Source organism: Populus nigra, chromosome 17 (genome assembly GCF_951802175.1).
Source record: "Populus nigra chromosome 17, ddPopNigr1.1, whole genome shotgun sequence".
NCBI classification, from domain to species: Eukaryota; Viridiplantae; Streptophyta; class Magnoliopsida; order Malpighiales; family Salicaceae; genus Populus; species Populus nigra.
In genome coordinates, this window is record NC_084868.1 from 14,052,536 (window position 1) to 14,075,782 (window position 23,247).

Below are 23,247 nucleotides of genomic sequence, written 5' to 3' on the forward strand. Positions count from 1 at the left end.
AATGTTTTTTTAAAATTAAATATATTAAATTATTTTTTTATTTTTTAAATTTTATTTTTTTATATTAATATATTTAAAAAAATTAATTATTTTAAAAATCACAGCATGATTGCATATCATAATTAACCTTAATAAAATATTCAAACAACTCTCACATGTATTACTTTTAAATTTAGATTATACAAGGGTTATGTTAAAAGATTTTAAAATTAATCTTAATAAAATATTCAAATAACTCTACATGACTTGAATATTTTTTAAATTATTTTTAATCTAATCTTAGTAGAGTGCTCACCTCTGTATATTAAAAATTAGACTTTAACGATCATGTAAGTTTTTAATCGTCAAGATACATGTAAGTTAATCCGAATACCTATTTTAAAAATAAAAAATTAAACTTATAAAAGCAGGAAAGAATTTATTACATTTTTAATTCGCAAACTTGTCAAATAAAAGTTTTAAATTAATTCTGGCCAGCTTATGACTGACTGATTTGGAACAAATAACATGTACCAAGGATTTGACTTATTAGAAAATCATGGCAGGTTTTGACTTCTTTTGGATTTGGTAACCGCAATCCCAAAATCAGGACTTTTTTACGGGCAAGAACTTAAGCCACATGGAAACATTAGCGTGATTTTTGTGATTATCAATTTGCATTGATCTTTCAAGACATGGGGTCTGAAACATCAACAATTTTTTAAGAGTTTTGTGAGGCAAATCCAAAACTTTCCCTTTTCAATAATTTCCATGGTCTTTGATATCGTTTTCCTTTCCTTTTGTTAATTTCTTTATGGAATGCAAGTTTCAAATTAAATAGAAAAAAATTCATTGGTTTTACGTTTCCGTGCAGGGTGTAATTTGAAGGGCTTGCATCTCTGTTCTTCTTGTTTTTGATGGCCAGTGATGATGCGACGCAGTCATTGCTTCCAGATGAAAAGAATGCTCTTCAGAGAAGTAGATTTAGGCAGCCTATGAATGTCAATGTAACAGAGATCAAACATCCTGAGCAGGATGGCAACTCATCTCTCAAATGGCTTGAATCATTTCTTGAGAATCAAGATTGTAGCTTCAAGAAAGTGTTCCTTGTCTTGGCTATCTATCTAGGTGTAGGCACTCTATGTTTCTCCCTTGTCATGAATCAGATCGAAGGCAAGAAAACAAATGGGATTGTTGATGCTGTTTACTTCTCTGTTGTGACAATGACAACAGTCGGATATGGAGATCTAGTGCCTCATACCACATTGGCCAAGCTTCTTTCGTGCGTTTATGTTTTTGCAGGCATGGCTCTTGGTGGGATAATTCTCAGCAAGGCAGCGGATTACATCGTAGAAAAGCAGGAGATTCTCTTGGTTAGAGCACTGCACATGAATGAAAAAACTGGTTTATCTGAGATCCTAGAAGAGGTTGAAACACATAAAGTCAAGTACAAGTTTCTTCTCGCCCTAATCCTTCTCTTTCTCCTCATGATTGTTGGAACCATCTTCTTATATCTAGTTGAGAGTTTCGAATTTGTTGATGCATTTTACTGTGTCTGTTCTTCCATCACTACTCTTGGATACGGAGATGACAGCTTCTCAACCAGGGCTGGTCGAGTATTTGCTGTCTTCTGGATACTGTGCAGCACCATTTGCTTAGCTCAATTCTTTCTCTACCTTGCTGAATTATACACTGAAAAGAGGCAAAGATTACTCGTTAAACGGGTTCTTGCTCGAACTGTCACAGCCTCAGATCTCGAGGAAGCAGATATTGATCATGATAAAACTGTAAGGTAAGTAACAGCTAGCTGATCATAGCACAATTTATCTCTGCCTTTGTTCCGTTACCAATGCCTTGAAAAATCTGTATGTGCATCCAATTTTTGGCTTGTTGATCAGTGCTGCAGAGTTCATTGTGTACACGTTGAAGGAGATGGGGAAGATAAGCCAGGAGGATATTTCATTAGTGATGGAGAGATTCAGAAAACTTGATGTTGATCAGTCAGGGACCTTGACAGAATCAGATATAATTCCTTCTCAGTCATCTTAGCACAGACATTCCTGCGTATGTCAAATCCCCAATCCTCTTATAACTAGTTGACGAAATTTGTAAAACATTAATAAAAACTTCCCCTCGTTTACAACCATGTAAAGACAATCGTTATTTCAATGAATTTTGTTGGCATAACGATGCTGGAGTATTTTCTTAAAAAAATATTTGGTTCCATGGTTCCAGGAAAAAAAAATTTTATTTGATTTTCTAAATTAAATATAAAAAAAACCCATGAAGAAAAAATATTTTTCTAAATTAAAAAAAAATATGTAAAAAAAATATCCTGCTGCACAGCACGGGTAAAAAAAAACTAGCGAGAATCTATATCTTCAACTGTGAAAGCTGTGAAAATAGAAAATGAGTAGCATGATTGCCTAGTGAAAGAAATCAGGCCAGGCAACATTCTTTTATTAATTTAGATTGATTTAGTAATTCATTTGACCCGGTTTAATCCAGTTAATTAAAACTTGATTTTTAATTTATTAATTTTGAATTTTTTTTTAAAAGTTGATTATTCCAAACCTTGACCTGAACCTTACTAAATTAGGTTTTACATAAATAATCAAAATCAATTCCTAATAGGTAAATAATAGATTATAGAAGTTCATCTATATTTTTATTTTTGGTATAATGCATCTTGATAGTGTACGATTGAATGTTATAACCAAATACACAAATCCTACAAATTACAATATTTAATTTCTTAAACAAATCTACTATTTATTGTTTTAAATCTTATTTGATAATTGACAAACACACATGGCCTTAAAAATGAAATAAATTAATATGGAAATAGAAACTATTCTTAGCTTTTTTAAAAAAAAATGAAAAATTATTTATACCTAAATACAAAAAATAGCAACAATTTATCATTTCCAGTTACATGCACCAAATATATGGGGACTGACACTAATTTTATTATAGATCTAAAGATATTATAGATGGGTCTAACAACATCAAATAAAAGTTTCAACCGTGGTGCATTAGTTCCTTCAATCTTGATGTTCTTTTTTTATTATGTATTTAATTATTCGGTTTTTTTTTATTTTTGTGATTCTTTTTTTTTCCTTTTTACTATTTTTTTTATTTTACTTTTAACTATTTTCTAGTTAGCCTTGATTTTTATAAAAAAAAAAACATGAACCAAACATATCTTTATCGATTATGTTCGATGAATTGGCTCACCTACATAGACTTAAGAATTGAAATAAATTTAATATGCTAAATATGTGCGAAGAAAAGCTAGCGCTCAACGTCTTGTGTGAGCAATTTCTCACAATTGAAGATATGGATTAGCATTATTTTATCATGATTGAAAACACTAAACACTCAGATATTTAACTCTTCAAACTTTTATTCTTTCATATTCAACACAAAATTGAATCACAGTACTAAGGCAGGTTTTCATTCTTAATATTGTAGAGAAACAGGTTGCGAAACAATCATTTTTCAAACTTAATTTTGTCTGAAAATACATATATTTCCATTTCTTGGAGGAAAATAAATTCCTTTAATTTTGAGCTAATCAGGAAGGTGTTTTTGTTCTTAAGAATTTTAAAAATATTAAAAAGAAATTGAGGTGCTAAAAGGAAATATAAGTGAAGTTAATTAGATGCATAAAAAGAACACATATCTTTACAATTATTATTATTATTGGATTTCACCACATCTTCAAGCTGCTTTCTTCTCCTCCTTTTCAGCTTTCTCGAGACAACTTCGGCATATACATTGGCAGATGTTATTCATGATCATCCAACACTAGATTAGACCTCATATAGTCCTGCTCTTGAACTCAAGACTGAAACCATTTCTTCACTCGTATTTTTGTGATTGCTCAATCAACAGTGCTCTGTGGTTGCCCCGCAACATAATCAAGAAGCCCTTCACCTGCTTTTTCACCATGATAATGATCTGTTGCCTGCAGCTGTGGAACACCACCAAAGACAATGACCAGTATCAAGAAGACTGCTGTGGAGGCAAATAAAGGCCAGAAGTAAGCAAGAACGGTGATTAGCCTGGGAGCAGCATATAATAGCAAGGAAAGAACAAGCGGAGCAGTGATGGCTATGGCAAAGTGATATCTGTATTGGAAAACCCTTTCTGGGATATCCATGCTGGCTTCAAATTTTACTAGAAACACTGCACAGAAAGAGAGGTAGGGAGGAGGAGACAAGGAGAGAACGCCTCTGTCTTTCTTTTAAGGATAAATCATGGGAGGGATGTTTCGTAGTTGATTGTCAGAGGGAGATTCCTTTCCTTTTACAGACAATCCTCCTCCTCTCTGTATTCCTAATTAGTTCTCTCCCATATATCTCTAATTACAGAAATAACCTCGTTAACCAACCTATCTAGACTCATTTTAATTAACTGAAATAACTGCCAAAAATGTTTCAAGATTCAAAAAAAGCATTCCACTTTTGTTAAAGCTCAAAACATTAAACATGTTTAATTAATTTCATTTTTTATTCTTTATCTGTTCTTCAGAATGGATTAGAATTTTTTTTGTTTCATTTCATGTCCAATATTTATTGTTAGTTTAATATATATTTTGATTATGTCTTATGATTCAATCTCTTTATTTATTTTTATCTCAGTTCTATCTACATAACATAACTATTTTATTTGTATTTAGCTTACTAACTTAATGTGTGTTTAATATTATATTATAAAATACTTTTTAAAAGTATTTTTCCTGTAAAAACAAACGACAATATTCCCTTTTAATGGTAGAGCATTTGGTTTTAAATAAAGCTAACAACTTTTATATATTTTTTTATATATTTGTACAAAGAAAATATATAATAAAAAAATTGAAAAAAAAATCATAGATGTGCCTCAAGGCAAATAAATAGTCGATCGAGGGAACTGAATTTGGTTAAAATTTTGGCAATTTGCATGATAAAAAATAAATGAATAAAAAATGGCAGATAAATAGTAATAGTAATGAGTTTTGGTGCCGAGGGCAGCGGACACACAAGTCAAGAACACCATTAGAATGCTTAGGTATATGTTCTTTGTCCATTTCGTGAACGGGTCGGCTACTTTATGGCTTTTTTCAAGAAAAGATTAGTATCGAGGGAAGTTACCATTATTATTATATGTTTTTCTTCCATGTGCTTATTATGGGTCTCAAGAAAAGATTAGCATCGCGCGCAGGATAGCCATTTCAGCTTAATTTATTATTAGTTTTTGTTTCATGTCAAGTTGTGAAAAAGGATGACTTTGTGGGCTAACCTTTCATTCTTTCTTCCACTTGAGAGATTCTACCTCTTGAAATCATCATGTAATGCAAGCTTTCGAGCATTTGCCTACCATTCAAGCTTGAAAACTATATTCCATTTTAATCTAGATATCATTTTAATTTGAAAAACCTAACCACTTATGAAACTTGATCCCCTAGCCAACAGGTTGATCCAGGAACATGGATATTAGCCGAGTTTTAAATAAGTAAAACTCGAGCTTGTAATTGGCTCGGTCAAGCTTGGATGATATGATACCTTAGCTGAGTTTTAAATAGGTAAAAATTAGGCTTGAAATTGACCGGGTCAACCCAAAACCTGAATAATTCAAAGTAAGCAGAGTGAAACATGATCTTTTTTATATTTTTTAATAAACCTAAAAAAAATTAATTTATAAATATTTAGCCTCACATAATTTTTGTATAGCTTATATTAATATGAAATGTTTCAAAACTTTTTAATGTGTAATATATATAGTTTACTTTTACATGAATTGTTTTTTTAGCTTTAATTTATATAAATTATTTCTTAATTTTTTTATATAAAATATTAAAATCTTAATTTTTTTAAATTTTAGTCAATATGTGTGATTCAAGACCCAGAAACTTATTTTCTTAACTCAATTAACTCCAAGTCAAGTTTAATAATTATGGCAAAAATTACTTAAATTTAAGTTGAGTATTGTGCTTTTTCTCGAGGCATAATTTGAACTAAGGAAAAATACAGAATTTTTTTTAATAATAACGTGGTCTAAGACATCTACAATTATACCCATAATAATTGAAAGAAAAGGTAGAGATTTATTATTATTATTAATAACATGATATTGGACATCTACTATTATACCCACAATAATCCATCTTATCTATAAAAAAATTATAAATTCATCTTTTTTATAAAGAAAGGATTTGAGGATGGAATGATTTAATTCGAATATTGATTTACCACAAATCAAATTATTTCGTGTAATAATTTTTGAAACCTCCTGATTAATTAAGTCCTTCTGGCTTATGCGAAGTTGAGATTTTGAGCCCTTAATTTGAAACTTGAGGCTAGCCCACTAGACCATCGTCTCTAGTTAATTTTCTTAAGTATCTGCTGTTTTCAAACCTAACTTTAATTTAATTTTCTTTTTAATTTCGAGAAAAACTCAGTCAAAAACTACTAATTTTTTTCTTTAAAATATTAACAATTTTACTTTTTTTATAAAATAAAAAAAGAATTAAACTAGAGTTAATTCAGATGAATCCACTAGCTCGAAACCGAGTTTTCTCTATGTATAGTTCAATCTAGATCAATAAAGCTGCGCACATCAGTAAGATGGAAGTCTGTGTCTACCTAAGCCTCTCTACTATTTGGGACCTGGATACTTCTTCGATCTAGCAGCCTAGCCCACATATGATTTTCCCATCTTTTTTGCATTAGGAAAACGAAGAACAAAACTTTCTAATCCATGAGCCCAAGTAGTACAAATAATTCTATCAAGAAGCTTAACTTGGTCACCATCACATCACTCCAGAAAACAATGCTAGTCTTTATGCTAATCAATCATGTCATAATTAACCATTGAAAAGCCAACATCTTTATGCTAATCAAAAACCCAATTGAGTGTTTTGGTGGTGTTTTGGATTTGGTCATGGTCCCTCTCATGTTTAGGAGCTAAATGGGTGGTGGTGGTGGTGGTAAGGAGATGGGGGCGGCGGCGGCGGCAGAGTCCTGCCTTTGTCATCTAAGAGAAAAAAACAAGAAAACACGAAGTCATGTACTTCAAAATAGCAACACGGCAAAGTGTTAAAGAACAACTGGATCCTCCATGTTAGTTTCCTTGTCTTCATGTAGTTTCTTGTATCCAATCATACTTGCAAGCAAAGATGATGATTTATGTACATTTAATGTTTATATTTACGAAATGTTTTTGTTCTTTTAAGCCTCTTTTGCTTGTCTTTTTCAATTTCGAGTCATCAATACATCATTTTCCTATTCTTTTTCTTTGTTTCAATTCAAAATCTCTCTTGAATGACTTCTAACTAGGAAAAAAATGGCATGGTTTAGCGCTTAAGCAATTGATTTACTCCGAAAGCATGAGCTTTCTATCATCATTACCCGATCATGACAAGAACAATAAAACTCTAAAATGATTTTAATTATCATTATCTTATCTTTAGTCTTTTAATTACTTGTTATTGTTATTAAGCTCAAAATTATCTAATAAATCAATCTAAAACTTCATCGATTCTAACATTTAACTCGAACTGGATTTGAATCATCTAACATTTGATTTGAGCTGGAATTTAAGATAAAACAATATAAAATTGAAATAATCAATCTGGTATATCAACTTATAATCTAATTAAAAACCAATTTGGATTTAAAAAAAAAAGACATGGTTATTATGATAAATCAAGATTGCAAGAAATGGCACCAACAACCAATATCCTTACAGTATACTCCTTTTATATATATATATATATATATATATCACCGATCACAACAATACTTTTCATAGATTAGGTGGTACTATAAACTCCAAACTGTAATCCCAGTAAGGAAAATTCTGAAAATTTGGATTCAACATCACTAATCAAATCTACTTTGAAGGGAAAAAAAATAGTACTCCTTTAATAATAAATAAGAGATATACTCAAATCAGAAACAAAAATGTTGTATTGGATTATCATTTAGCTCAAGAGAATATGAATTTTGAAAATAAAAGGAAGTAACGGTTACCATCACAATATGAATGAAGAGATAATGAAAGCCGACTAGGCTGGCATGTGATGGAAAATGTGGTTTTCATACTTTGCTTCAAACAAAGGAAAGCTCCAAGTCATCTCTTTGATGTCAATTCCTTAAAGGGATGGACTCTTTTGGAGTGACAGATTTTTTCTATATCTTATGTTAATCTCTGACAAAACCCTCTTATATTGTCTAATAAAACCCCGCACCTTGTTGTTATTGGAGCTTGTGTGCTTTATTGTCGTTAAACTTTTGCATTTTGTTTCAAACTTTAAGGAGGTAATAAGAAAGAGAAAAGATGGTGGGGTATTGTAATGAGGAACAATTTCTAGGAAGAGAGGATCTCTCCCTTTCTCACCCTGGCCCTATTGTCCTAGAGCTCAACCGTTTGCAGAACCTTCTCAAAGGTTTGCCATCTTTTTCCCTAAAGTACACCAAGTGAACATGCATTGACATGCACAATGAGTGAGTGCTGGGTACATTTTGCTTGTTAGTGTATGTTTGTTTCTGCATATTTTGAGTTCAATCTGGGTGAATTCTTGGAGTCTTGAGTTCCGTTTTATGATGTTGTGTGTTGACGGACAGTAATTCTTTGAGTAACAATGTATTGGTCAATGACATTTTGTTATATAATGAAGTGAAAATTTGAATGTTGACATTGGAAGAGATTCATCTAAATGACTGAAGAAATTTAGGTAATGCAATTTGTTTTGGTCCTGAATCTATGGCCTGGATAGGCCATTGCTGTTTTGCCTGTGTAAAAAATTAAGAGGCTAGGAGCATACAAACTGGAGAAGGACAGTATATTTCCACTTAGAATGTCTTATGATGCTTGTTTTTCGATATTATTTCAGAGAGGGAGAGAGAGCTAGGTTCTGCTCAAGGAGAAATTAAGGCTTTGAGGGCAACTGAAGCTTTGAAGGATAAGGCTATCGAAGAGGTACTGAGAAAATCAGGGGGGGGGGGGGGGGGGGAATTTTCTGCAGTTCATGCAATTTAGAATTGACAATTCTGCTGTTTCATGGTTCCAGCTCAGGAATGAAGTTGGTAAACTGGATCAGAAACTTGGTGTCACAGAAAATCTTGCAGAACACAAGGTATGTTAGGTTCCGACTGAAATTTCGTAGAGCTAGCAATATGAAAAGATGCCTGAGCTTTGGGACTGATATGATCCAATTTTTTCTGAACCTGATTCAATGCAGAATCTTGAAATCAAGAAGATTACAAATGAAAAGAAAGATGCATTAGCAGCACAATACGCTGCAGAAGCAATTCTTAGAAGGGTCCATGCAAATCAGAAGGATGATGATTCTCCTCCTATTGAGTCAGTCATTGCTCCACTTGAGGCTGAGATTAAAATGTATAAAAATGAGGTGTGCTAATGAAGTGAAATTACTTTCAGAAAACTAATGAGAGTAAGAGAATGTCATCCGTTCTCTTCCGCAGAGTGCAGTTCTCTTATGTCATTGCCTTTTCAGATTGCATCGCTGCAGGAGGATAAGAAGGCGATGGAACGTCTCACCAAGTCAAAAGAGTCGGCTCTGCTTGAAGCAGAGAGGATCTTGCGCAGTGCTCTAGAAAGGGCTTTAATGGTTGAGGAGGTTCAGAACCAAAACTATGAGTTGAAGAGACAGATTGAAATCTGCCAGGTAAGGTAACATTCTGTAAGAGATTTGGTTAATAGTTTGAGCATGCTATGAGGAGTTTGTGTGGTGCTGATTTGGAAGTGTACTGCATGCAGGAGGAGAACAGAATTCTAGAGAAGACAAATCGCCAAAAAGTTATAGAGGTTGAAAAGCTTAGCCAAACCATTTGTGAGCTTGAGGAAGCCATTCTAGCTGCTGGAGCTGCAGCCAATACTATTCGTGACTATCGAAGACAGATTTCTGAACTAAAAGCATGTTTCAGTCTTTCATGAGTTCATCTTTATAATATTCTTCAGTTTATTGATTTGTACTGCATTGATTATAGTCCTAATTTAGTTATCTGACCTTGACTTGCTCAACTTTTCAGGAGGAGAAGAGGATGCTGGAGAGGGAGCTAGCCAGAGCCAGAGTTTCAGCAAACCGAGTTGCAACGGTGGTGGCTAACGAGTGGAAGGATGAAAATGACAAGGTCATGCCTGTCAAGCAATGGCTTGAAGAGAGAAGGCTGCTGCAGGTATTTCATTACCAACAAATTCTTTGAATCCAGTTTCTTTCAGCTCCTCCCTTTTAAGTACTTCCTGTGTTTCATCGAGGAACATGGTTTCTTTTTCAGTTTTCGCGAGTGATCGCCTGTGATAGACTAGAATACGTATCGATTCATTTTCATCGGCTTTGACAGAGAAAGATGACATCTCGAATATACTACATTCATTTGCTTTTGCATTATTTCTAATGTCATCCCTTTGCATGCAGGCGGAGACGCAAAGACTAAAAGAGAAGCTAGCTATATCAGAGAGAACAGCTAACGCAGAAGCACAACTGAAGGTAAACATTGACATCTCTTCCATTTTTTTGCCCAAATTTTATGATGCATCTTGCTTATCAATTAATGTTTCTGTCACTTCAGGAAAAATTGAAGCTGAGGCTAAAGACATTGGAAGAGGGCTTAAAACACACATCTAGTTTCTCTGCAAAACCTAATGCATCCTGTGGATCCCCTAAACCAGGAAGCACCAATAAGATACTAGGATTTCTAAAAAGCAATGCAGGAATGAGAAGGAGATCTACATCACAACCAAGGGGATCCAACATCAGTAGAAAATCCCCTCTCCAGCAGCCAAATATAGAAACTGAAAATGCAAATGTTTCTGGGAAACTAAATGGAGCTGATAGCTTCAAAAAGAAGTATGGTTCTGGAGAAAACATGTTGACAAAAGGTATATGGGTATCTAGAAACAAAGTAAATGATATCAGCGGAAAGGAAAATGAAGAAGTTAAGACAAAAGCTGATTCCTGTATCGATAAACACGGGATTGATGGTACGACAAATTCAGAAGAAACAAAGAACAAAGTTAGTGGAAATGAAGACTTGCCAAACAAGGGAAGTGCCAATTCTGATAGTCAAGATGTTGTTTCAGGATTTCTATATGATAGGCTTCAAAAGGTGGTCATAAATCTACAAAAATCTTGTGAGACTAAAGAGAGGAGTTTGAATGCTAAAGATCAAGAAATTCAGGTGAAGTAACTGCAACCACTCTCTCTGGCATAATTTATCTTTCAAGAGTAAGCAATCCATATTCTATCATGTATTGACTATGTCAATTAAAATTATTTTCAGATGCTCATGAAGAAGGTTAATGCACTAACAAAATCCATTGAAGTAGAGTCCAAGAAAGTGAAGAGAGAAGCAGCAGCTAGAGAAAAAGAAGCTGCATCTGCAAAACTGAACAAACCAGAAAGATTTGGAGTATAAACTATTCGATATGGTCAGTAAAACCTGTTGAAAATATATCTGTAGTCTGTCTCTTTAATTGTTCATGTATAACCAGTAGTAATTGTTCTTTTTGAAGAAAGAGTTTTCGATATTGCAATGACAATCCTTCAGCTATTTGGATTGCAACAGGGATACCAAGTCGCTTGAAGATTGCTTGGATTGGATACAGCTGAAGGCTACCTACCGGAAATTCAATTTATTCTCCCACCAATGTCTAATGATTTTTCAATGTAAATACGAACTGTTTTACTGATTCTAGCTAGTTGAAATAAAGTTCTGAATCAATGGACAAAGAAGTTCTGAACTTGTAACACCTAGGACAGAGCTGAAAGTTGTGTGGATTGCTGTTTGAGATTACTTGAAAGATTTTCAATATGCTTTTGGTTTGTGTATATGGTAACTTGAAGTGTACAAACTTGATGACGATTTGTAAACAAGGAAACAGTTTGATCCAAAAAAAATACAGGTTGATTTCTCTATCATTAATCATTTTATTAATATTTTTGGCTTGCAATTATGTAGCTCCTCCTTTATTTTTTGGCAAGTTTAAAAAATTCCTCCTAACTATTGGGTCAGTATCATTTTCCCAAAAACAAATTTTATTATCAATTTTGTCCCCAAACAACCTTTTGATTTCTCATTTGGGTCCTTTCAGTACAGTTCCTTAACCGAAAACGTTAGTTTCCCTACAGAAAAATGTTGTTTCTTATAAAATTAAAGTATAGTATGGACACAAGAGGGTGCAGATTACATGCCTAAGTCTATTGATTTGATAATGCAGTCACTTGGCACAACCATTTATTTGGTTCAGTGCCGGGGCTACAGAAAGCAAACAATCCATTTTCTGTTAGATCACAAGCACATGGATTTTGATCCTATCTTAAATAGCTTTAAATTTCAGTCCGGAAAATGCATTGTACTTGATATTCCCTCATTCAGTAATTCTCTCAATCAAGCAGACTATTTAAGAAACTGCAACACAGTTTAGAATTTTAGAATCTGATCAGCTATATAACGCTTTAATGGCTGAATATAGTGATTTATCTTAACAATACAAAAATTCCCTATCAAGAGAGAGAATGTCAGCAGCAAAGGGAACTGGAATATTTATAGGCATTAAGAATGGAAAATCTACATTAGCAGGGCACCTATGCAGCTACTGCATCAGCTAATTTTCTAGATTCTAACCATGACTCAGCTGCAACCTTTGTAGTTAAGAACCAGCCAACCTTATCAGGAGCCTCATGGAATGGAGCATTTAGTTCCTTCAAATGTGACTCGAACACATTGGCTAAACCTTTCTCTGAATACTTGTGTTTCCCATGCCCGGTATTGATTCCAAGCAACGGAGGAAGCTGCTCCCCCGCTTCCAATGCCTTAGACAAGTCATTTATCCAAACATGTAATGCTGTCAGTGCTGCCCCGGAAGAGAGACTTTTTAGATTTAAAGACCACTGGGTTGACGTTTTGGACTGTATATCCGTGTAAATTCCAAGTGTTAATCCATGGTCTAGCAATTCACAAGCTCTCTCCAACATATTGAGTTTGACACAGAGGTCAATTAAGCAATTGCAGTACGCTTTCTTTACTTCAGTGCTAATATTATCAAACAGATCGGCAGCTTCCTTCTTAAAATTCCCTTCATTGCCTTGCTCCTCTACCAAAAGTTTTACCACATGACCAAGCTTTGGATTAGCCCTCTCAACACATTCAACAAGTTTGCCAAGTTCTTCATTTGGTGTTTGAGTCATCACATTCAAAAGACAGCCACAGAACCGATCATCTGGAGTTATAAGCAATTCATAAAGTCGGTTAAATGTCTTCACAACATCATCAATGCGTTGGGCTTTGCCATAGCACTGGATAAGTGAAGTCAAGACAAAGATATTAGGCTGAAAGCCCGCTTCAAACATCTCATTCAGCATATTCTCTGCCTCAGACACTTTCCCACAGCATGAGGACATGGTAATCATAGACGAGAAGGTCCAACTATCAGGACTGATCCCAGAATTCTTCATGTCCTCAAAAATCTCAATAGCTTCATCAACAAAGCCAAGATCGGCACACATAGCCAATATGGTATTATAAAGAAGTACATTCAAACTCAACTCCTTTTCCTTCATTTCCTTATAAATCTTAATTGCATCTTCTCCATAACGAGCTCTACCATATGCACGTAAAAGAGCTGCATATGTCGCATAACTAGGTGACAACCCACTGTCAATTATATCCTGATAAAATTTCTTCGCCTGCCAAGGCCTCCTAGCTCTTCCCATGGCATCCAACAAAGTGTTATATATGACCAAATTTGGTTTAACACCTAAAGCCTTCATTTCTTCATAAACGTTCAAACAACCATCGAAATTCCCAGAATCCTTATAAATCCTAATCAACGTTGAGAATGTGGTTGTATCCAGACGCCACTTCTCGGTTCTAGCACGGTCATACAAGCTCAATGCCTTTTCAACATTACCAACCCGCCCATACGAATCAATCATAGTCGAAAAAGTAACATCATCAGGATCAAGTCCAAAACTTGGCATTTTCTCAAACCACTCGACCGCCTTATCAGCCAAATTACACAACCTAGCGCAACTAATTATCGTCGAAAACGTAACATTATCAGGCTTAACAGCTCTCTCAATCATTTCATCAAACAGCTTCTCTGCCTTATTCAAATCCCTACACTTTCGCACAACCTTCATAGTCACATTATAAACAACAACCTCTCTATTAAACTCCAACCTCTCTTGGAAAAACTTTAATGCTAACAAAGCAGTGTCTGGATTCGACATGTTATTAAGAATAACAACAGCATCATGCTCAAACAATTTGTTGCCAAACTCACCCAAGATATTAAAGACATCATCTTTATTTGGGCTACAAGAATTCAAAGACTTAGCAGCTTTAATAAGAGAAGCATACCTAGCATCATAGGAACTTTTTCTGAGAGTTGAAGCTTTAGAGCTTTTGGGGTTGACCCAGATGTAGGATTTTGATGAGGACCCATTTTTTTCATTAAAGTTTGAATCTTTTGAGGTTTCTTGCTGTGTGGTTTTTTGGTCTTGTAATGAGACACTGGTGATCTGAAGTGAGGTTGTTCTTGATTGAGGTGAGGGAGTGTTGAGCTTCAAAGAATGGTAGAAGTTGTTGTTTAAGGTTCTTGGTTTTGAGTCTCTCGAAGAAGATGAGAGAGTGTTGCAGAGAGGTTGGTAGAGAGAAGAAGGTGAAGAGCAGAGGTTGTATGCCATTTTGGGGGGTCTCTGTTTTGGTTGAGGAGAGGGAAAGGAGGGACCTTATCAACTTGAAAAGCAGCAGCATACACAGTGAAAGATATTTCATTATTTTGATAACAATACAATTTGGTCCCTTGAGTTTGTTTTGTTTGGGTTTTTAGTACACTAGAAGTTATTATTTAGATTTTTCTTCAACTCGTCTCCAAATTCATCACCTATCATCGTCTCTAACCTAGTTGAATTGATTCAGGTAGAGGACTTTCTCCATCTAGCAAGTACCTGGTTTTTTTTTTAATTTTTTTAATTAATTTTATAAAATTAAAATACAAACTTAAATGACAAATTAGTAAAATAGAGTATAAATATTAAATCCAAGTATAAAATCATAAAAATCCTTGCATGATAAAAACTCATCATTATATTAAAAAATAAAATTATAACTAAGAAAAATTTTTAAAAAAAGTTTAAAAAGGCTTTGGCTAGAATAAATTTTCATTTTTTATCATTTATTGATTTGAAATAAGACTAATAATTTATCTTAACTGTGAATAAAGACTAATTGACCTTTGAATAATGCTATAAATTATAACAATTTCACTTATTTTATCATACCAACTGCTATATATGATTTTTTATGCTAATCGTTTGATCATAAAAAGAAGGGCAGAGTACACAAAGAGTTCACTTTAAATTATATTAAAAAAAATTGTAAATAATCAATGTCAAAAAATTAGTGAGTATACATCTATGAAGTTATTAGCAAGAGTGTGTAAAGTTATTTGGTATCTTATAATATACTTATTTAAGATTTGGATTTCGAGGCAATTTAAATTCATCTTAGTCAATTCAAATAAGTTTATTTTAAAATCTTGATTACAGAAAAAATATAATTTATAGTTTTTATTTTAAATTTATCTTAGTCAATTTAAATATATTTATTTTAAAATCTTTATTATAAAAAAATTATAATTTATAGTTTTTATTAAATTTATTTTTTTCAAACTACAACGTAATATCCAACACACAATTAATTTAAAGTATTATGGCTGCGTTACACCCAAAAACCACAAAAGATTTTAGAAGGGATTATTTGGGCAATGAAATATACAAATAATTAACTATATATGTTGAAATTAACCATGCATAATATTCTATGCTTATGCAAGGTTGAAAATAAAGAATTGGGGGTTTAGGTGGGTGAGGCTTCCTTGAATTTAAACCTGCTAGTGGGCAAGTTCATGAACATGGATTTAATTTTTAGTGCTTTTATTATATATATATATATATATATATATATATATATATATATATATATATATATATATAATATATATATAGCCAACTGCCTTGTGCCCTCATAATTAATGTGTAATTAATGATCAAGCATCTAACTCCTTTTTATTTTTATTGCATTGCAAGCTAACATGACTATATGTCCATGTAATTAATTAATTAATTAATTAAAGTAAAGTAAATGAAGTGCTTGGTGACAAGATTAAGTCAAAATCAATATCACTCATAGAGTTTGCTGGCTCCATTGAGTGTAAACCTCAATTTCTCTGTCGAGACTGATTGGATAAGCTAATAAATATCATTGTTTTTTTTTTTTTTTTTTTTGTGAAATGACATAGGGCATCCCTTGCCATGCCCCTTAGAAAGCAGATAACGGCAGAGAATTGTGTTAAAATTCTCTCTTTTTTTTCTTATATATTTCAATCATTTCCACACATTTTTTTTATATTTGTTATATTTATTGAATCTAATTTTAGGTTTGATATTATTTTAGTGTGTATTCAAAATAACAAGAATTTCATTTTTTATTATTAATTTTTATCAAATTTAAACGAATTATTCATTTAAACTGTGTAGCTTATGAAATCATGAAAACTTTAGATTGCATTTGAACTTTTCATGATTGTATAAATGTTTGGGCTTGAATACAAGCTTGGTTTGTAAATTTGATTTTCTATGTAAAACAAGATTTCTATTGAAATAGAGGATTCTTTAATATTTAAGTTTGTAAATTGTAGAAAAAGAATACTGTACCAGAAATGAAAAGAGAGAGTGACATGTGTTGTTCTTCTTAAGTGAACTTATGTTCTGTTTAATATTTTTTATTGAGGTTTTCTACTTGATGACTTGAGGCCTTTATACACCTCGATCACTTAATCTTATCCTGTGGAGGGTGGAGTGATAATGAATAATAATTCATTTTCATTACAAGTGATTTGAGAAGTTGAGTAGTTGATTGTTGTGTTCTAGTGAAAATGTTGGCGCTCGAGGGTGATTGACATGAAAAGTGTGTTTGAAAACACGGTATAAATCGTGTTTTTAAAAAAAATTAAATTTTTTTTTGTTAAAATTTAATATAATTTGTACGTTTTGGATTATTTTGATGTGTCGATATCAAAAATAATTTTTAAAAAATAAAAAAAATCATTAACATGTATTTTAGCATAAAAAATTATTTGAAAAGCAACCGCGCTACACCCTACCAAACACATTCGAAATGTTGGCATCCTTTAAATAAAAAGATAAATTGATGAAAAAAAGCCATTTGTGAGAGGGTAGATGTCCTTTAAGAAGATATGTTGTTAGGAAATAACCATCGACGAAAAAGGTAGGCGTTACATTGATAATCTGTATAAAGTGCGATGTCATATTGACTTTCCTGGAGATAATAACTCTATCTTGCAGTGCATGCCGGGTTCCTAGCAGAATTTGTGCGAGATTGGATCCAGTCCTCTTTAGAATGAGGCCTAGTTTGTTTAGGGTCTAAAATTACAGGGACGAATAAGCTATTTTAAATAAATATTTATCTTGTTGTTTAGGCTGCCCAAAACAACAATAAAGGTTTTAATCTCCTACAGGAAGAGGAATGTTGATCTCTTGTTGTCTGGGTTGATAATACGAGGAGTTTATCTCTTGTCATTTAAATTGGTCCAAACAATGAGATGTCTTGTTTTTTTTTTTTTGTTGTTTATGTGGGGCGTAAACCAGAAGTTGCCTATTTTTTTTAATTTTTTTTTTTTTTGCCATAAAAGAGAAGGCAATAAGAAAGTTAAAGAAAAGGGATGCACCGTCAGCATAGAAAAATAGCAAATGGAAACTTTTTCCTTTTATTAATTTATTAAAAATTTCAACAACTTTTGTAACCTTTCAACAGAATATTGGTATACCCATATCACAGATACCTCGATTCATCCTTGTCTTGCATAAAATCCCTACACCTCAAAAAAAAAAAAATTTCCAATACGGACATGATCGTGAGTAATGATCATGTATGACGATGAAATGTGAACGCTTTAATCACTGGCACAACACTATGGATTTTTAATGGTACTTTGAATCCAATAATCTTCAATGGGCGTCGGTGTTTTTGGACAGGATTTTCCCTTCACATGATTCTGCATGAAGAGGGGCTGTGATCATAAACATAATTGCATCTACACACATAATAACCACTTCTTTGGCAGCTACATCCACCACCACCCCAACTATCATACACTGGCCTTCCATAAGGTTCACAATGGGGAGCTGGCCCGCCATAACCATGGTAACATGGCCCTCCACCAAACCCTTGATAGCATTCACTACAACATGTCCTTGGGTAGACCGGTGGCGGGTGCCCTGGAACCGGCGGTGGAGGAGCGGGTTTCGGAGCTGGTTTCGGGGCCGGTGGAGGTTCTTTAGGCTTCTCTGGTTCCTTAGGCTTCTCAGGTTCTTTGGGCTTCTCTGGTTGCTTAGGTTTTTCTGGTTCTTTAGGCTTCTCTGGTGGTTTAGGCTTTTCTGGCACCTTGATCTCAATGCTCTTGACAGCCTTACCTCCTTTGCAGCAGATCTTGTTCTTGATCTTTTCAGGACAGCAGCTAACCACAGTGATTGTCACCGTGCATGCCTTCGTGTCATATATCTGGTTGTGAATTTCTTGTTGACAATCCACAAAAAAAACTAATTCACTTTTCTTTCATTATACAACTCAAACTAAGTTACATGGATAAAGAGAGAAAGAAAGACTCACGAGGGATTTTACACAGCACTTTCTTGATCTTCTTGCGGCATTTCTTACATTCAAGATCAACCCTGATCACCATTGTTGTGACCTGCAGTAATAATTAACAGCACACACACACAACAACAACCTAATCATTCATCGACCCCGTTTAGAAATCAGAAAACTGTCATGATTCATAGACAAAAATCTGAAGAACAGAAACATATTCTCTGACAAGGAAGAATAGGCTACAGAGATGATCGATATTGGTCTAGAAGATGGATATTGGCGAGGTACATGGGGACAAAAACAATGACCAGCAGCGCACAAAAAGAAGAAAAAACCAAAAGGGCTAATTCATAATCAATCAAGTTCCATATCCATCCATGCACTTACCTTTTCTGCCATGGTTTGGTCTTTGCTTTGAGCTGAACCTGATGGGCTTGATGGAATAGAGAGTGGTACTGTGAATGAACAGACTGGATGGGGAAAGGGAGATATCCGAGAGAGAGCCGTATAAATGAAGATTTATCACATCTCATCAGGCAGTGAAATGTGAGAGAATAATCAAATTGTCCGTATATCTAGAGACCAATAATAAGAGGAGAAGTGAAATTGGGGGGTTGAAGTTGATGCTGCAATCATCATCAATATTGTTGTTGGTGCAATTCCCAAGTGCTGACCTTACCTCCAATCCGTCATCTCCATGTGCTGCCTTTGATGGGCACTCCTCACCTTCTGTTCTGATAGATATTCAATTCAAAGGTTGCGGTCTTGAGGCATCCTCCTAAGGTAGGTGCCAACCATACACGTGTCCCAACACCTCTTTCCCCTCATGAAACTAGATTTGTTTTGTTCATCCACCATAGATTAATTTTTCATATCCTCGGAGCCATCATTGGGTTATCTTCTTATGGAATGGATTTTCATGTATGATTTAAACATATGAAAATGAGAAAGAGACCAAAGTGGTTAAGCAACTTGCTAGCTCATGGTATTATACTCTCCTAGTATTATATTATTTGTAGCATTACTTTTTAAATTATTTCTTAATTATAATAATATTTTAAAAAATAAAATACCGCACTCAGCAGCCTACAGGCACATCTCTTACAACTACGTACGTATGTATCCCAGTGCCAGGAGACACGAAGGAGAAAGTTAAGGGGGGGAACATAAAAGGTGGGCCCCACAGGTTGTCCGTGGGTGCCATCTTCTGGAAGCTGAAGTCAAACCTAATTAAACGGTCAAACTCTCCAACCCAAAGTCCCGAGAATTGAGAGAGAGGCCAAATTCTGTAAGGACGAATCTAGTTTGAGATTTGTGCCCCTCCACGTCATGGAAATAAAGAATCCAAAGCATGGAGCTACACAGCAATCCATCCTCCATTTCTCTCTTCTTCTTTTTTTGTTTTTCAGTGACAAGCTGGATTTCGCCGAGCCCGTGTTTCACAGGGCATTTTAATTATTCAATAATTTTAATATATTAATATTAAAAATAATTTTCATATATTTTTAAATAAAAAAAACTTTAAAATATGCAGCCATCATCATCATCTCCCTTGCACTACAGCGGTGTAATTGCAACATGTATAAAAAAAATGCCATGCGCGTGGACACGAGGAATGTTAAAAAAGTGTAAGCCTTTTGCACGAGGAAGGTTCATAGTATCATCTGAAATTATTTTATTTTTCATTTTCTCAAAGAAAGAATATTTTATTACTCTCATTTCCTCTTAGTCTGAAAAAAATGATCTTACTTCTTTTCTTTCCCCTTTTTTATGTTTAAAATATATCTTCCATTCTTTAGCATTTTTTTTATAAGTTGTCATAGGCAAAGGTTATATTTTGTGCATTAATTACAGGCAATTATGAGATAACATAATCTATAGAGAGATTAACAGTTAAAATCTGAGATTTTTACAAGAATTTCAAGCCCACACACTACATTTCAACAAAAATAGGCAGTCGTATATACAATGATCTAATGAGCTTAATGTATTCGTACTTGTCATCTGGGCATTGAAAAGATTATTTGAGCCATGAAATGTACAAGTAATTAACTAAGTGATGCATAAAATCTCTCATGCTAGCTTATGTAAGATCACTTAACCCAAAAAAAAATGATAATTTGGGTGGTTGGCATGTATATGACCAAACTTGAATGGACAACATGAAGCATTACTATTATTAGTAAGAGAAACGAAACATGAAGCATATTTAGGAATTGGTGAAGCTCGATCTTGGTCTGCAAATCCATGCATGACATGGTCGTGAAAACTCGGAAAGAGAAGAGAAAGATCGATAGCTAGGTTCAAAATGTTTTCGAAATTAATTAAGAACAATTCTAACAGGGTGATGATAGTCCAAATTAATTCCCTCAACTACTTTGAATTTTATTTTTTTTAATTATCATCAAGGCATTATATATATATATATATATATTACGTTTATATACCCCACAAAAGGAATCGACCAGTACTTGCCATTGAGGATTAAAGAAAGCAATTAGAATAGGAGATAGATGTACCATGATCACCAGGGAAATGTCAATGATTAAACTTTTGATTGTTTTTTTCTTTCCATTAATTTCATCCTATGAAATTTTCAAACTTACCCTTTTCATTAATTTATAATTAAGCCACGTACGTATATATGTAGAAGTGATAAATATTGCGAACTCGACGAACAGTTTAATTAGAATTCGGTCGTTAAATAGAGTCATGATCTGAACCCTAAATTAATAATCTAATTAACCTTTTGAATTGGATTAATATGATTCAGGGCCAACCATCGTATTGATCAGTAGTATTAAATTTGCAAAATCCTGAATTTAGTAATATAATTAATAAATAAAAATGTCACTTTAAATAATTTTAACCTTTTAATTATTCAAGAAGAAGAAGAAGAAGAGACAATCCAGTTGTTTTCATTCTCTACTCTTTGTATTCTCTTTTTATGTTTTTAATCATTCATTTTGTCTGCATAGATATTTTGCCTATGAGTGGATGCATGATTTCCTAGCACACTTGCTGTGTATGACGTTACAGGCCACTTACATGGCACGTGGCATTCACAAGCGGGGCAAGACCATAAATCAGACAATCCTCATCGCATTGTAGAAATGGTTTCGCAGTTGAATAGTTGGTGGGGGTGTGGTGGATTGCCGCAGTATACGTTGGAAAATATTGATTTTTTTTTTAATTTTAAAATATATTAAAATAATATATATATTTTCATTTTTTTAAATTTATTCTTGATATTTAAAAATATAAAACTTAAAAGATTCAAGAATCTTCAAAAACACGATTAGATGATAATGTCCAAAAATGTCTAAACTAAACAGGTCTATAAATATAAAAAGCTTACCTACTTTGTCTATTTGATTCGAGACAATAAAACGGGATATATAACAGAGAAAAATATATTTCATTAAAGGAACAAAATAAAAATATAAAAATAAATTATTTTTAAGATAATTAATTTTAAAATGGATTTTTATCATTTTAAATTAAAAAATATACAAAAACATGTTTTTATTTTATTTTAATTATCTTTATTTTTTTGTTCGGAGATAATAATATATATATATTGTCTTATAATTAAGCCATGTAGTCAATCAATTAACCATCTTGTGATGCAAGAACACTCCTCCACACGGATCATGCACAATGATGAGCAGTGCAAAAAGATATTTATTTCTCTGATTTGATTAAAGATATTCTTGCCTTGCCTTGATTAGAATTCTAACTTTTGTGCACATGAGATCGAGTTCAATGGTATAATTAATGTAAATTGCGAAATTGCTAAGCAGGTCGGTCAATCAAAGAGGGGACGCCATGGATCTTGTTTCTTAAAGTTGGGCCATTACAACTTCCTGGGTTGGATTTGAAGGTCGGTCAATCAATAGTGATTGGATTGTTGTGTATAGTTATTGCTCTAGCTTGAATAAAAAAAAATTAAATGTAAAAATAATATTTACATCACAAGAAATTATTTTATATTGCTATTAAACATTATTTAATGAATTAATCTTAAAACCTCTCAACCGACTTCTTATCTAATATGAGTTTAAAATTAAACCATGAAAAAGCTGTCTTAAAATGACCTTGTTAACTAGACGAGTTTAAAAATAATTAAGATGATTAATAAAAATAGTGATTTGGCTTTTAAAAAAATCCAATAAGATTTTTTTTTTAATATTGAGACGGCGACATATTAAATTGACTCGGATTTTGCTACTTAACTTGCCATATTCGCGATTGTGGTGATGAACTCAACTGAGTTTAAGTACTTTTTTTGGACCAGTTTTTACTTAATTATATGATAATAAAAATAAATGCTTATAAAATTAAATACAAACTAAATATCAAAATGTTTATTTAATATTATGAAAAACTCATAAAAAAATCAAAAAAATTTATAATTTTTTTTTAAATCAAATAAATATTAAAAAATAAAGCGTGAAAAGAACAATGAAAATAAAAGAAAAGGAGAGAGGTGAAGACGCAAAAAGAAAAAAGAAACCTTCACTCTTTAAAAGTTTTAAGTAATATGTATTTATATAACCATTAAAATTTATAAAAGAATTTA

At 33.1% G+C, this 23,247-nt stretch overlaps 4 protein-coding genes across 5 annotated transcripts; 2 read left to right on the forward strand and 2 right to left on the reverse strand.

Moving 5' to 3' along the window:
- The first annotated feature begins 615 nt into the window (after nt 1-615).
- LOC133676598 (two pore potassium channel a-like) lies at nt 616-2,126 on the forward strand. The gene is made up of 2 exons (XM_062098293.1): nt 616-1,771; nt 1,878-2,126. The coding sequence occupies exons 1-2, from the start codon at nt 897-899 to the stop codon at nt 2,026-2,028; spliced, it is 1,026 nt and encodes a 341-aa protein (XP_061954277.1). The 5' UTR covers nt 616-896; the 3' UTR covers nt 2,029-2,126.
- A 4,446-nt stretch (nt 2,127-6,572) lies between these two features.
- On the forward strand, nt 6,573-11,908 carry LOC133677048 (microtubule-associated protein 70-5-like). Of its 2 annotated transcripts, XM_062098889.1 has the most exons (12): nt 6,573-7,085; nt 8,283-8,413; nt 8,861-8,946; nt 9,038-9,103; nt 9,209-9,379; nt 9,485-9,655; nt 9,748-9,903; nt 10,020-10,166; nt 10,406-10,477; nt 10,560-11,168; nt 11,271-11,418; nt 11,538-11,908. In XM_062098889.1, exons 2-11 carry the CDS (start codon nt 8,305-8,307, stop codon nt 11,403-11,405), a joined length of 1,722 nt encoding a protein of 573 aa, XP_061954873.1. In that variant the 5' UTR covers nt 6,573-7,085; nt 8,283-8,304; the 3' UTR covers nt 11,406-11,418; nt 11,538-11,908. The 2 variants fall into 2 exon arrangements, with proteins under 2 accessions (XP_061954873.1, XP_061954872.1); XM_062098888.1 differs by lacking the exon at nt 6,573-7,085 and having other exon boundaries at nt 7,875-8,413; nt 11,556-11,908.
- A 501-nt stretch (nt 11,909-12,409) lies between these two features.
- LOC133677457 (pentatricopeptide repeat-containing protein At4g16390, chloroplastic-like) lies at nt 12,410-14,724 on the reverse strand. Its single transcript, XM_062099537.1, has one exon. It carries the CDS (start codon nt 14,675-14,677, stop codon nt 12,575-12,577), a length of 2,103 nt encoding a protein of 700 aa, XP_061955521.1. The 5' UTR covers nt 14,678-14,724; the 3' UTR covers nt 12,410-12,574.
- Nucleotides 14,725-17,750: 3,026 nt separating this feature from the next.
- LOC133676529 (protein PYRICULARIA ORYZAE RESISTANCE 21-like) lies at nt 17,751-19,382 on the reverse strand. The gene is made up of 3 exons (XM_062098207.1): nt 19,053-19,382; nt 18,684-18,765; nt 17,751-18,589 (listed from the first exon to the last, which is right to left on the reverse strand). Exons 1-3 carry the CDS (start codon nt 19,062-19,064, stop codon nt 18,060-18,062), a joined length of 624 nt encoding a protein of 207 aa, XP_061954191.1. The 5' UTR covers nt 19,065-19,382; the 3' UTR covers nt 17,751-18,059.
- Nucleotides 19,383-23,247: the final 3,865 nt, after the last annotated feature.